This window comes from Hipposideros armiger, unplaced genomic scaffold, assembly GCF_001890085.2.
Source record: "Hipposideros armiger isolate ML-2016 unplaced genomic scaffold, ASM189008v1 scaffold_138, whole genome shotgun sequence".
NCBI lineage: Eukaryota > Metazoa > Chordata > Mammalia > Chiroptera > Hipposideridae > Hipposideros > Hipposideros armiger.
This window is the reverse complement of record NW_017731488.1, coordinates 1705908-1721763: the sequence shown is the minus strand read 5'-3', so window position 1 is coordinate 1721763 and position 15856 is coordinate 1705908. Positions and strand designations below refer to the sequence as shown.

The 15856-nt window shown below is 48.6% G+C and overlaps 1 protein-coding gene across 1 annotated transcript in view; it reads right to left on the bottom strand.

Moving 5' to 3' along the window:
- Window positions 1-10623: 10623 nt before the first annotated feature.
- LOC109386706 (mannosyl-oligosaccharide 1,2-alpha-mannosidase IC-like) overlaps window positions 10624-15856 on the bottom strand; it is a 17820-nt gene continuing 12587 nt past the window's right edge. The window contains exon 2 of the mRNA XM_019650113.1: window positions 10624-10755. Within this exon, the coding sequence (XP_019505658.1) occupies window positions 10624-10755 (132 nt within the window). The remainder of the gene's footprint in view (window positions 10756-15856) is intronic.

Sequence of the window (15856 nt, the reverse complement as noted above, 5' to 3'; positions counted from 1 at the left end):
CTTTAAAAAAAAAAAAAAGAACCACTATAACTCAGGAGACATAAGCTTGACATACAGCAGACAAACACACAGAATTACCTGCAGAAGGTAGAGACCCAGAAGGAATTCAACATTCAGGCTTATGTCTTCTATAATAAATATGAAGCTAACCCTCTAAAACTGAGGCAAGTGTTTCAGCTAATACTTTGGTGAAGCACTAGAAAAACCAGCAAATCGCTAGCTCCAGAGAAGGTGCCAAACGTACCTGTGGCCCTATTATGAAGTGATGTCTTTAAAAGGACATAATCCCAACCTAAGACCCACATCAGCTTTGTAGACAGTCCATTTGGAGATACTCCGCCCCACCCCAAAAAGAAGAGGCAGCTCCTGAGGACCGCCTGTCCAGGTCCTGGACTTGCTGTCTGACCCCAGCCCCAGGGGAGCTATTTTACAGTCAGGCTCAAGGATGAGATCTTCTTTAAGTCAAACTATAACAGGAGAAATTGAGGTTTCAGGGTAACAGGGAATGTCTTTACGTTGTCCTATTAACCGCGAGCACAAGTCCCTGAGGGAAAATTGGCATTTTTCTAGACAGTTTTTAAAAGGAAGAGAGTTCAACCAATAGACCTGGAAGTCAGTACCCCCTGATATGAGGCCAACAATAGACCGGAGGAGAGAAAGCACGAGGGGCAGAGGGACGTGGCAGGAAGCGCCTGCCTTCTAACCGGCTACACTCTGCCCCCACACATCGATCATCTTCTGTCCTCCAGGGCCAGAGGCAAGACCCAGAGAACAGTTTTCCATTTGTATTTGTCAAACTCAGCTCACTCCCTTGAAGCCAAGAAAGGAAATTTAAACTACAAGTGTCAGCCGTTCCGTGTAACTAAACTAGTCATTTGGTATCTTGAGAGCACCGGAGAATTGTAATTACGGACGCGAGGAGAGAGGGTCATTTCTTCAGCTCTGCCCACACCTTTCAAGAAGGGGCGATTTTAGCCCTGGAAGAGCAGTCAGAGACAGCAGGCTCCCTCCCCAAGTTCCACGACAGCCAGGAGCTCGGGGAGAGGCTGCAGTAGGAAGGGGACCAACAGTTTGGGCCCCATAGTTTAAAGATGAAACTTGAACCTGGGGAAAAGCTAAAGGACTCGCCTAAGATCACACAGTAAATTAATTCCTGAATCCATGACCATTGAGGATGAAGTAGGTTGGAGCCCTCAATCAGAGCTATGCTCTCAGTTTTGTTTATGTTTTTAAAATGGCCTAGCTCACATGATGGTGTATTTTAAACCAGCCAGGCCTTGCTTTGCTTTAAGCCGCTTCAATTATCAGAGGATAGCATGTGCTCTGGTGAACTCCACAGCACTTTGGAACCACGGCAAATTCACAGCCTAAACGTGAGCAGCGTGCGTTCCACGGCATCTGCCGTAAAGTCAGGCTTCCCAGTGCGGCCACACACAGATTAAAGTAAAAGCTCACTAAGCATAAAGAAAGGACAATTATCGGGAGAAAAGGAAAGCTGCTTCGGCAACGGCGAGGTCCTGGGAGAGCCTGGAGTGAGCACCCACACACCCGGTGGGTCACGGCTTCCTTAACTCAGAGGCTGGATCCAGCTCAACAGCCCCCTTAAAAGAGAAGTCAGAACCTCTTTTTCTTTTACAAATCTTTACCCTCTAGAAGGGGTCAGGTGCCTCATGAATCCACAAAACAGGGACTCTTATCAGAATAATCTCTGTACTGGACTTGAAGTCTTTGCTAGATCTTCATCTGGAAAGGCAACCCCTGGTCTCCCTGTACACAAGGAAGGAAAACTAAGGCTCAGGGGGGTTAATTAATTTGTTCACAGTTGCACAGCACATCGGTAAGAGGTTCTAGGTTCTTGGACTGGGAGCAGGAATACATGAAGGATTGAGGCTGACGTATCTGGGTGATGCTGCTCCTACAGTCCTTAGAGTTCCCAAACTTATCTCCTGTCCAGCCCGGAATAGAACAGGGTTTCTCAGCCTCAGCACTACTGACATTCGGGGCCAGATAATTCTTCACTGTGGGGTCTGTCCTTTTGCATCGTCAATGTTTAGCAGCATCCTTGGCCTCTACCCACTGGATGCTAACAGCCAACCCAAAATATCTCTGGATATTGCCAAATGCCCCCCCCCAACACACACACACCAGGGGGGTTGGGGGGGGTTGGGGGAGCAGAATTACCTCAGTTGAGAACCACTGGAAAGATGGATAGCAAGTTTCAGAGGGTGCTGTCCTTATACTGTCCCCCCAGACATGCCCAGGCCCCTAGGAAAGAGCTGGGCCACTCAGCAAGCTTCTGGCAGGAGTCAGGCTTGAGGGAAGCTGAGGCCAGACATAGCAGCCTAATTCTGGGCAAAGCAGCATAAGACCAGTACCCTCTCCAACATGGCCCCTCAGCCCAGGACACTGACACCTGCTGGGTGCAAGAGGGTTCAGGAAAATCAGGGAGTCTGTGAAGCCAGAGGACCTCATCCCAGCCCAGAGTGGGGTGACAGGACACCTAATTAGGAAGCATTTGAATTAGGGGCACATAGTAATCACAACACAAAGAGATGGTTTCCTATAAGGCCCCCTTGGAGAGATGGGCCATGACCAGTAGTGCTGGGAAATTTTCACGGGTCTCGGCAGAGACGTTACAATATAAGCTAATATTAATTGAACACCTACTATATGCGAGGTACTCTGCTAAGCAATTTACGCAACTCTAACCCGAGGTTATCAACCCATTGCACAGAAAAGAAAACTGAGGTGGCTGAGTAAGTTGCTTACGGCTCCCTGTTCATCCCACATGCCAGTGGAGGGGCCCCCAAGCTCCACCTCAGGAGGAAACAACCTCATGACAGTGCCTCGTGAGAACCAGGCCCCAGCTCCAAAGACCCACTGAGGAATGGGAAAAGAGGGCATGACCTGAGGCAGGCAGCAGTCTTTGCTAAACTGCCATGTGCCAAGCGCTGCCAGCAGCTCAGCCCCATGCCTGAGTGGGTGCTGGGGGCCTTCCAGCCTGTGGGGCGGGAACGGCTGACGCCAGCTGGAACAGAACTTGAGAACACATTAGCAGAGTCTCACTTCCCAGGAGAGCGCGACTTCGCTGCACTGAGCAGACTTTTTTGGCAGCAAGTAGTACTCGCAAGAGTCCTCGTGTCACTTAGAGAAGCCATTTGTTTCCCAACAGCAAGCAGGAAGGCGGCAGCTGTCCTGTGGCAGCAGTTCCTGGAGCTGCCTGGACCTCTGGTCAGAGAGGCTTCTGCCGGGGACCACACAGGCCTTCCAGCCCTGACACTTAGGGCAACGGCTCTTCAGCTCAGAGCCCAGGAGTAGTGTCTACCAGTGTCCACGGGAAGTGCCTGGAGGCCTTGCCATCAGCCCATCAGACTCTTAGGCATCAGGAGATGCTGTGAAGGGGCAAATTGGAAAAATGAGGCACTTGGCTGTGGGTGGCCATCGCTGGGAAGCAGGACAGGCCCGCTGAGTCCCCAGACCAATCAGCAATCATTGCTCAGGCTGGTCTCGCGCAATAGCAGACAGGCAGCACGGTCCTCCCACCCACTGATGACCCACCATGGCACTGATGTGGGACCACGTTAATGCCCTCAGAAAGAACAGGACTTAATCAGTTTTCTAAACCTCACACTTAGGAGCCTGAGGAAACACCTGAAATAAGCCTGATATAACCCCTAAAGCACAGGCTTTCTCCGGGGGGAATTTCTTTCCCTCCCTCCCTCTCTTCCTTCCAGCTGACCTCAGGCCCCAGTCAGGGTTGGGATTAGCATGGCCCTCTAACCAGCCAGAAGGATCCGTGTGTGGTTAAAGGATGAGCACAGTAATTTTGTGCGACCTGTTCAGTGACGAGAGCCAGAGAGAGGAGCACACATTAGTCTCTCCCCGCAGCGAGCATCTTACTTGGAGAAACGGAGTTCCGTGGGTCACATCCCCGCGGACACAGAGGGCCAGACACTGCCTTGGGGAGTCTTGTCCTCATTGTTGGGCATGACTGTCCTTTCCCACCTGCTGGGACGCTGCTCACAATGACGAAGGCAGAATGGGAAGAGAGATGTGTGTCACTCATACTACTTACAGGGCCATGAGCAGCCTGAAGAGCTCGCCCAGACCCAGGAACAAGGAAGGCAGTGAGCTTGGAGAGGCTTAAAGTGCAGCTGACGAGCCAGGCAAGCTCAGGGGCAGGTCTGGAAGCACCAAGAACCCTCTAGCCTCTCACACTGGGCAGTCTGTCTTTCTGACCAGCAGGGTCCGGTAACCATCAGTCTCCAGCAAGGGCTAGTCTGCACTTTCCCTCGGGGACAGAAGAAAGAATGGGAGAGGGTTTCCAACTAGCCCTCTAGAACTCAGCAGTGGCCAGCCGGGCCCCTGGTTCTTCGCATCCGTTGATTTCTAGAACGTTTGCTCATTAGTCAATGGACTCCATTCTGAGTGGCCAGCAGGTGAGACTCTCCCCAGAACCAAGCTGACTCCCCCACCTCCAGCAACTCTTCCTGTGGTCCACGGACTCTCTTTCTCCTAAGCCAACCCCTCCAGTTCTCCTTCAGGGGGTTCTTATTTACTGAACGAACAAGTGGGGGGAAAAAGTTTAAAAATAAGCTCAGATAAGAGCAATAAAGCCTCCCTTTAGCCTTTGCCATGAAAACTGATTTGAAATTGGAGAGCCAGATTTTCCAGGTGAGAATTACAGGGTTGGTGCATTGGGGAAACAACCAAATCTTTATTTTTCTTCTCTTAGGACTGAATTGATATTTACTTGCACAAGTCAAGAGCAAAAAGGGACAGCCAAGTGTGGTAGGGTTCTCAGAGTCTAAAATGGCAGAAAGAGCATTCTGAACACAGAGATAACTTCTATGTTGCCCCAAATAGAGTTTTCTATTGTTAAAAGCCCCTGTTCCGGGCCGGCCGAGTGGCAGGTTGGTTAGGAACTGGCTTGGGACGCCAGAGGGCCCTGGTTCGGATCCCACATGTGAGGGCCAGTGACACTGCCCTCTACAAAAAAAACAAAACAAAACAAACAAACAAAAAAGCCCCTGTTCCTTGCTGGAAGGGAGACTTGGTTATGCCATAGAGAGAACACGGAGTTAAGTGGGTGATGTCTGAGCTGGTCTCTCTGGGGACAGGTCATGAGCTCCCAACACAGGCCTGAAAATAAGCCCAGAATGGCCTCAGAAGTAACAGCTACACTGGAGTAGCCTGGAGCACTGGCTGCCCGCAGAGGCTGATGGGTTTCCTGAAGGCCTCAGCATGGCGAGCACGGGGCACCGATTTGGAAACAAAAGGCTCCAAACTCCCGCACAGATGCTAGTTGGATCCCCTTAGCTCTCAGTCAAACATACACTCATCCAACAAGGTCACAGCCCAGCAATGAGCCAGATGCCTCCTCATTCATTCCTTGAGGGCAGACGAAATAAATGCTGAATAAGAAAGAATGCTGAGGGCCTGATTTACAAAAGGAAGAAGAACGATCTGTCTTACAGTAGAAGAGACCCACCTCATGCCCATGGTACGTGCAGACCCACAGGACCCCGTCGGGGACGCAGATCTGTGTACATGGGGGCTGCGAGCATCCACGCCCTCTGCTTTGAGAGGCCAGAGCCCTTTCCCACCACTTTGGCAACTCGGCATGGCCAACGGCCAAAGGTCTTTTAGGAGCCAGTACAGCCACAGACAAGTTGGAGCATCCTCGAGTTTTAAAAGCATCAAAAGCAACAAGGCTAGAATACACTTAGCCTCTGGAGCTCATCCGGTGACACTGGACAGGGACCAAATGTTTCCATCAGATGCAGGGCAGCTGGGTGGGCGAGAGCAGCAGGCAGGCTCTCACGATCCCAGGAACCAAGAAGTCTCCTCGAGAGGTAGGGAGTCCACCATCCTGGGACCATCCATCGTAGAAGCCACATGCGTGTTGGATGCCAGGAACAGAAACACATGTGGGCGAACTGGCCTCAGAAGCCCTGAAACCATCTCTTAACTGTGAAATGACAGCAGAGTCTTACAGGGCAAAGGGGCCCTTAGAGAAATGCAGGGCAGCTGAGAATAGACATGACAGGTTCCTAGGGCAGGTAGGTATTCAGGGCAAGATGCTAAGGTTTCTGCCCCAGTTCTCGCCCTTGGTGAACAACAGTAGCAAAAAGATCCATCAGCTTGAACTTCAGAGCTATTAGGAACAGCTACCAAGCCCTAAGACGAGAAGCTGGTATGGCCCGACAACCTAGGCAAAGGGTCAGCCAATATGGACCGACGACCCCCCAGAAGTTGCTGGTAAAATCCAGAAATACAAGGCCTTTTTTGTCCATAGAGAGGCTCCGTCAAGGAAGACAATAGGACAGAGGTGAAAACAGGGTGACGATGGGCCCAAGAGAGGAGAAGGCATTCAGTCAGACTGAGGCCTCTGAAGTCCTTCTCCATCTTCCCCACACTGTGGGCTCATAGCGCCACAAGAAAGACACTTGGGATTTCTGACGTTCAAAAAGTGCCTTATTATGAGCAGGCTGTGTATGCCAGCACATCATTCCTTTGTCTCAAAGACAAAACACTGAAGCTCAGAGTGTCTGGTGGAAAACACAAAGCATCTTCAGAAGACCTGCTCAGCCTGCCTGTTCTGCAAAGCTGCTGCTGCCAAGGGTTCTTCTGAGACTCCAGTGCTTACGAGCGGCAAGTGCGAGACGGTCCAGGAAGGTGCACTTTCTGAGCTGGGCCAAAACTCTAATCAAGAGTCCTGGGGTCCTTCCTGACACATGCCTGGCATAACATTAAGAAGAACGCTTGTGAAATTCCCAAGGAAATGTGCAGCAGGCTGGTTGGCTTCCACCAGTTGACAGGAAGTAGGAGACAGGTAGTCAGGGAAGAATGACAGTTTGGGGATTAGTGTGACGACAATTAGCCAAGTTCTGCTCTGCTTCTCTTTACAAAGAAAACTTCCCTTCTCTTTGCTTTTGGATGCCATGTTAGGAGAGAGACATTTCCATGGCAACCGCATACACATTTAACGATGTGTCACTAAATTTGTGTGTGCACAAAGGCACATTAGGAGGGTTTTTTTTTTAATGTGGCAAGAGAAATAGATTTCCATAATTGAATGTTGCCCTCAAGTAGAGTTTACCATTTGCTGAAAGCTTGGGGCTGCAGCAGGAGATGCTAACTTGGCCTCATCAGAACCGAGGCTCGACCCAAAAATCTCAGCCAACTTCAGATGAGGGTTGTCTCTTTGGGAGGCCGCTGCCCAGAAAGGCGCATAGACAGATGGGGACATAGCAGGGGGCCAAGATGGCCTTGGCAGAGCCAGAGAAAAAAGACACATCTCTCCTTTGACCAGAGGCTGGGGAGAGAGAAAGCTACCTGCATAAGAATCAAGCATGACCCTGGTCCATCCCCAGGTTCTTAGCACCTCATGACCCCAAGACTATCATCTGTTCTAACAGAGAGAATGTAGGAAAAGATCTGCACCAATATCAGCTAGCTTCCCCAAGAAGTGGAACACAATACAAAGAATGCGGAATCTAGAGCCAGAAGTCTCAGGTGTGTGTCCTAGTTCTGTCTCTTCCTAACCACGGAACTTTGAAAGCTACTCTTTTTCTAAGCCTCAACCTGTAAACTGGGAATATACTTCCTGATTACCAGGTGCTCCGGGGAGGCAGTGAGTGTACAAGCATCACTACTAAACTGTAATACTGTTAAACTACAACACTGTTTATAAGACGGCACTGACTTGGCCCACGTATCCCAAAGAAGGCCTCGGCTAAGAGGTAGGTTGGGCTCCCAGAGCGGGTACAGGGAAGGGAAGGGGTCCACCTCAACCCTGCTGTGGGTTTATGGTGGGCTGACTTCAGGTCTCCTCAGAGCTCCTACAGCAAGGGATGCAAGGACAGCCTTGGAGCAGCTGCCCCAGCCCCACAGCCTCTGATGTTGGCCTTTCTTGTTCTCTCTCTCCAGCCCCAAACCTGCGAGGTCCCAAGCCAGCCAGTCCAGCAGGCAGAGGCCTGAGGGGTGACATCATGTATGCATTTAATTCACACATACTCAACTCTCCCTATCTGCCACCCAATCTCTTTCTTCTCCCCATTCCCCTTTCCTCACTCCAGCTAGACCTTGGCCTCTACTGCTCCAGGGAAAGAGAAGCCACCACTGAAAAGCAAACACAAGAAGCGAACTTTTGGCTTTTGAGCTTCCAAGGACCTGGATCCTAGCAATGAGAGATTTTCAAGCAGAGTTTTGACCACACGCGATTTCACCTCACATGCTTAATTTGGAACCTAACCCCAGGCATGGGGCAATCAGTTGCCTGGGCCTCAGGAGAGGCGTGTGTCGCTTCGGGATAAGATGTGGCACCTCCATACTGGAGCCCAGGGAAGTATGCCCATCCCCCATCAGCACTCCTTCCCTCTGCCCCCATCAGCCTAATCTGTGGGCAGGGCTTGGACGGCCTCCTCCTCCTGGTAACCAGTCTTCCCTGGGTGAGGCCACACTGTGCCACCATCCCAGGCTGGGGGTCTAACACCTCACCCCACGCACACACTACCTGGGTCAGCCCTCCCAAGCTCACCATGTGGCCCTTCCACTACTCAGGTCCCCGGCCCCTACACTTCCCATCACACTCCCGCCACAGTGGACAGGCTCAGCCACCCCTGAGGGCTGGGCCCTGGACTGCCCAGCTGCCTTGTGAACTCATCGGAGTTCCCCAGGCCCCTCCCTGCTCATTCCTGATGCCACTGGGCCCAGCTACCCTACACTGAGACTCATCCCAGATAACTATTTTGGTTTATGCCAGCGTGGCTGGCACACTTGGCTCCAAAAGTCACCACCACCTCTCAAACTGATGAGAATATCAGACAGTGCAGCCGTTGTGGAAGTCTGGCGGTTCCTCAATAAGTTAAACATAGAATTACCATGTGACCCAGCAATTCCACTCCTCGGTACGTACCCAAAGGACTGAAAACATATGTCTACCCCAAAAAGCATACACGAATGCTCACAGCAGCATTCCTCATAATAGCCAAAAAGTAGAAATATCCCAAATGTTCATCAACAGGGTGAATGGATTAAGAAAATGTGGTATATTCATACAATAGAATATTATTCAGGCATAAGAAGAAATGAAACTGACACATACTACAACATGGATGAACCCTGAAAAATGTCATAAGGCCACACATTGTATGATTCCATGTATGTAAAATATCCAGGTTAGAAAAATCCACAGAGACAGAAGCAGATGAGTGGTTACCAGGGGCTGAGGAGGTTGGGGATGGGGAGCGGCTGTTCAGTGGGCACAGGGTTTCCATTCGGAGTGATGAAGAGTTCTGGAGCTAGACAGTGGTGATGGTCACTTAACATCATGAATGTACTTAATGTTACTGCATTGTACACTTTTCAGAGGTTAAAATGATAAATTTCATGTTACGTGTATTTTACCCACACATTTTTTAAGTCACCATGTCACACAGCAGTCTCTGCAGCCTTAGCTCATGTGAGATTTTGAAGTCTTGGGGGCTCCAGGGCTGGAGAGGGGGTGCTGGCCCCAGGGCTGGCTCAGGACAGAAGGTCCTGGCCCAGAGGGGGGCAGCATAGCACAGTAGGCAAGTACAGAGTCAGGAAGCTGTACACTTTTCAATGTAGCTGGTGGGACTGTTCAAGGTCTTCTGCCAACATCTATAAACCCTGTGAGGACGAGCACGGACGAAGGAACAGGGACTTATTTTAGCTTTCAGCATCTCTCTGAGGAGGTTGAGCCATTCAACACAGGCTGTTGTTGAAAACAGTGACCACAGGGAAGAAAGACGCCATGCACTTTTCAGTTCTGCGATGATAAACTGGAACTGACTACAATGGCTGCATCTTACCTGTTACCCCAGAGGCCTGAGCGGACTTTCAATATTCAGACTTCAGGATGCTCAAACCACTACAGAAACAGAACGATCTGGACAGAGACAGCCAAGACTCCCTGGTTCCCACAAGACAGGGGCTACTTTGGCACCAGATCTTTCAGGGCTTCTTCTAGACATGCAGCTCAGCTGAGGAGCCTGTTTTCGATCCCAGGCTGGGGCCAGGAAACAGAGCGGTTTTTGCAGCGCTGGTCAGGGCTCAGAAATTTTGGCCAGGTGAGAATGCCACTTAGACATTCCTTAGGTGGCGGTTTCAGCAGGGACTCTGCCAAATGACCCTCCCTTCAGGGGTCGGAGGCTTGGTTTCAACAGAATACTCCCATGGGAGTGGAGGATTCCGGCCGCAAGCCGAGAAGAACGTGGTGGTGTCTATTTGGCCACGGTTTGCTGTGGTCACTGGGAAAAGACAAAATGCATCTTCACCACCCCACAATCTCTTCCTTTCCTTAACAGCAGTGAAGATTAAACTGTGCCTTCTCCCACCACACGTGGCCTCCTCTTTCACGGATGAAGGAGCTGGCCGGTGAATCTTTAGTGAGTGGCCGGGCCGGAGACGCACGCATCCCATTTACAGAAAGGAGGTGGAGGAAGGGCTCTGCGTGTTCTTTTGGGACAAGGCATAAGCTACAAGGCTGGGCTCACTCAGCATCAGGCCAGGAGAAGAGTCACACACTGCATAGGCTGCTGGCTGCTGGGCTCTCGGTCAGAAGTCCAAAAGCAGACAGCTCAGAGCCCACAGCTCTTAGCAGAGGTCCAAAGGTCGGTCCTGATGTGCCATCAGGAGACAAAGGGGAAAAACAGACTCTCTAATCCCTGATGCCAGCAAGGAAGGAAAGCTGGGGGGTCTGTGGCCGGTGAAGTCAGTCCTCTGCAGCTGGAAGGGGGTGAGGAGGAGAGGAGATTAAGGGCGGGCCCCTGAGGAGAGGCACTGGGCTGCAAGCCTGCCTGAGAGCTGCGCACCAGGCTCCATGGGCAAGCAGGTGCGGAAGAACCAGTAGGCAAAAGGAACAAGGAGCGTGGATACCGTTCTCTCGGTCCCTCTGCCGCCTGACTCTACCTTCCCCCCAAATCTCTGTTTCTTTAAAACACTGCTCTGACCCCTGTGCCTTTCAGTCCAGGTGTTCTTCAAATGGCTTTGTGCTCAAGACCTCAACCCCTGGAACACCATGTGATGACTTCTAAATCTGCATCTCGTGTGCCATCGCCCCAACCAGTACCAAGCCCATATTTCCAACCACCTAGATTTCACAAGCTTATCGTTTTTATCATGTCTAGAATTCAACTTTTCTCTCCCTTCCCAGATTTCTCACTGTCCTCCCTTCCTAACGTCCCCATCTCCCCCGGGTACAATACTTGGTCATTCCATACTCGGCTCCCACACCCACACCTAGGACACCTCCTCAGACCCAGCACACGGTGCTCCTTGCTTTTCTGCACATTGGCTGGAAATGCCATCCTTTCCCCCAAGCTCACACCAAGTTGACATGACTTCCCCAGCCCTTTGTTCACTCGTTTATTTGGCACCTCCATGGTGTTACAACTGTGTACACGCCTATGGCACCCCGACTGGATGCTGTCCCTGTTGCGGGCAAAAGCCTTATCTTTGCATCCTCAGCATCGAGGGCATTGCCTGGCAAGCACTAAGAACAAGGTAAGTTCTCAGGACAAGTTGAAATGGAACGAAACAGATAAGCAGCAGGTTGTTAATATTCCTCTCACTGCATATCAGTTCAACTACATTATTTCATAAAGTCCGGTTTGGACCTGTTTGATAACTAGATTTCCAACGTGAATCAGCTCTGCAAATTCTGGCAGTCACATGAAGGCAGTTCCTAGAACAAAAATGATGGGGGTGGGGGGGCGGGAGCAGGAGCTAAAAGGAGGTAGGACTGAGGGTGCAAGACAAAATGAGGGGAGAGGAGGTCAGGTCCAGAAAAGCCCGAGACCGTCTCCAGCCTAAGGACAGGCATCCGCCTAGGAGAACTGGCAGAGATGGACCCTTGCAGAAATGCCTCAGAATCTAATTAAACATTTTAGATTCCACTGCACACGGGAAGGAAACCCACGTCCCCCACGGAACCCTGACAAATGAGTCATTTCCAACCAATCTATCACCATAGCATCTGGGTACCTCAGGAAGATGAAAATAAGACCAATACATAAATGAAAACCAATATACAAACAATCGTCTCCCCACACAGGCCTCCAGGAAGCCGCAGCTACAGCCATCTGCCAAGCTCCAGCCTCGTCGCTGCTTTCTGCAGCCAGAGGCCTCTGAGTAAGCACGCTTCAATATAAGATTTAACAACAGAAGGAAATTTCTTCTCTGAAGTCTGACTCTCCATTAATGCTCACTATGCTTTGAAGCTGGAATGAAATATAAGTTCGGGATAAATCGGACTTGTTCTATATGCCACATCAGCCAGAGAATTTGCTAGAAATAGTTGGGACAGATTGAAGAAAGATGGCAACTTGGCACCGGTTGAGAATTCAAAGGTTTCTGGCCTGAAGACAGCTCTCGAGGCGACCATCACTAAGCTGTGGGGAGGACACTCACATTAACCTATCGTGAGTTCTCACCTCCTGCGGCTTGCACTGGAAGTGGCCTGGAGAGATTTGATCTGATCAACCCAGGACAGCAATTCTCAGGTTAAGTCATATCCAGCATCTGGCAAAGCAGATGATATGAAATTGCAGACATTGCTGCCATGGGTTTGAACACCTGGGACTGGGTTTGGCTCTTCCACTTCTTCACTATCTCCTTTTTCCTGAGCATCTGTTAAGGCCCAAGCAGCAATATGAAAAGTCTGCTCTGGAAAGTGGCAGAGGCAGCCACCGGGGGGAGGGCCACGGCCTTCTGGGAAATCTACTTCTGGGCAAGCAACTCTTTTCATTTCAGAAGTTTACGTCCCACCTGCTTCCCCCAAAAAGATTTAGGTGGAATGGCAAATATTTATGCGGCTGACCGATGTTTCCCTCCGTCTATACATCTGTGTGGGGTGGGGAGTGATTCAGACACACGACAATGTTACACTACAAAATTTCTTAAAGCCAGAGATTTATCTTCGCAGTTCCTTCAGCTCGGATGGCCTTCAGTGTAAAACTGAGGCTCAACAGATAGTGGGTGTTGTCAATATTTTTTCTTACAGTTTTAATAAAGTCATGGCTTCTTTTGATCATGTTAACAGTATATGCTCTTAACTCTGGAAAAACTCAGTTTTAATTGAGTCTTCTCCCCAGTTCATTTTTTTTTTATCTGATCCTGGTCTAGGTCTTAATAAACACAGAAAATTCCCACCCTCTTCCGTCAGTGGGTAGAAGGGAAATCCAGCCAGAAAGGAGATACAGCCTAGGTGAAGACAAACCTGCCGCAGATTAGTTCTAAAGCATGGCTGCATGTTAGAACCACCCGGAAGTTTTTAAAAATCCAATGCTGAGGGTGGATCCCATACCAATTAAATCATGGGAGGAACTCTCTAGGGGAGGAAATCAAGCGTCAGTATTTACTAAGATCCCCTGGTGTTCCAGATTCCAATAAAGGTTAGAATCCTGGCTGTCAAGATTCATGAGACCAGTTCTTTTGAATACCTACCAAGACTATGACAATTTCTACTTTATTCCATCCCAAAATGAAAACTCTTCCTCAAAATTATCACCCATGAGTTTTCAGATGATGTAACAGAAAGAACATCAACCTAAGTCAGGAGAGGTGGTTTAAGTCAGTGCATTACAATTTAAACGGCCAGAGCCTGGAGCTGGTCACTGCCTCTGCAGGGTCTTCGTACTCTCAGCTATAAAACGGAATTATAGTCCGTGCCTTGTAGGCCACAGGCTGTTGTGGGGATCAGCAAACATCTTAAAGGGAAGCCAGAGCTCTACTATGACTACCACAAACACTAGGAATTATTGATCTGATCTGTCTATGACGGGGTGGGCATCAGCCTAGTCCAGCCCCTGCACCCTCCAAAGCAGAATCTGCCCCCCTGGGAATTCTCCCTGTGGGTTTAAGAGACAATGGGTGGTACAGAGGCCAGAGAATCAGAAACCCTTTTCCTTTTTTTTTTTAATTAAAGTTTATTGGGGTGACAATTGTTAGTAAAGTTACATAGGTTTCAGGTGTACAGTTCTATAATACATCATCTATATGTTACATTGTGTGTTCACCACCCAGAGTCAGTTCTTCTTCCATCACCATATATTTGATTCCCTTTACTCCCTTCTACCACCCCCTCCCCCTTTACCCTCTGGTAAACCACTAAACTATTGTCTGTGTCGATGCGTTTTTGAGAAACCCTTTTTCTACTGTGCAAGGCTTCAAATTCCAGGGCTGACAAACTGCAATTCTGCTCCCACTGGTGCCAAGTTTAAGAGCACTTTACTCACAGGACAGAAAATCTTATTATGCTTTCATGTAGCCCAGTGCCTAATCACAGGAAACGTCTACGTTGTTGGTCTCCCGTCAGCCCCATCAGGACTGACGCCACTCTGGTACCATTCTTAGCTACTCAAGAATCAATAGTTAGACATAGACCTCCTAGCCTGGTAATAGGGAGGCTATTATACAATGCCACCTTTGAGAGATGTGTGAAGTCTCTGCCCCTTACACAATAGTATACACCCAGGAAGACCTGTATCTGAAACTGCCGGAAGTCTCTAGGCTGAGCTTCTATTTTTCTGTCAAAACATGAACCTTTCTCTATAGAGGGTTTCCTTATATCCTAAAGTAGCAAAATTGATTCTATTTCATAGGCTGTTCTCTACAAGGTCTAGCTCTGAAAGCAAGAAACTAAAGTCTTCTTTTCCCATGATTCTTATAATTAAAAACCAAGACTACTCCAGAACTCTCTAAGGTATGTGACAGGCTTGGAGAATGACTTCTGAGAGAGTTGGAAAGGAGGAAGATTTGCTGATTTAGGTCAAGAACACAAGTACAGAAAAACAAAACAAGTGCCAAAATGTCTTCCTAGGAGTTCGACGTTTACTTGGCTAAGTTTAGGTTTAACCTCGGAAAAGCTCATTCCAGGAGTGGAAATGGGGGAGAAGGATCTTAAATACGAGACTTATAACTTTTATTCAACCCCCACATGCCCCAGTGAGACAAATACAATTAAAGGTAGCCTTTCCAATAAGATACTACATTAATTTCATTCTGAACTTTCCTGAATGAAGGGAAATAAGAGATCAGATCTCACAGATGCACCTTGGAAATCCTTCAGTCATGTACATTTTAGCTTCCTTCTGATTAGTAATTCAGTAACAATTTGATCTACACAACAGTTCTTCTTCTTTTTTTTATGTGGCATTTACAAACCAAGTTTTAAAAAGTAGTCATTAGACTTAAGGTGAGGAGCCAGAGAAAATATCAGACATGTTAAAAAATCCTAGGGGGGAAGTCACACTAATGGAGGCTGCCAGAACATCACAAATACCAACAGACGTTTCTTCTAACACCTAAGAGCAGATAATCAAAAAATACACAAATAATTTAAGATGGCATCAACCAGAAGTTAGGAGCCCTTATGAGAGCTGTTGCTTCTATTCAGGGTATGGTTTCAACACAAAATTATATTTCATGCATCCAATACCAATTACCAAGAATGAATAAGAATCTTTAAATACCTAAACTACACTAAAGCATGTACATTAAAGTTCATGTGCTTGATTCAGGAGTCTTTAGAGACCCACTCAAAATCTGCTTATTTGTACTTTACATATAATGCTAACAAGCTAGATTGAATGATTTCCTAGCTAACTGCAGGTTAGAAAAACAACAAAATAGGAAAAGTAGAGAATAAAGCAGCCTGAAGCAGGTATTCTGACAGCTAAAAGCAGTGACAGCTGACAGCCTAACAAAAAGGGGAAGAAACACTACTTAAAAACAGACAAATCTAGAATCTCACAAAAGTAATATTCACGAAGCTTGTCATAAAATTTAAAAAATGAGTAGGAAAATATGAGCCATAACCAGGAAATAA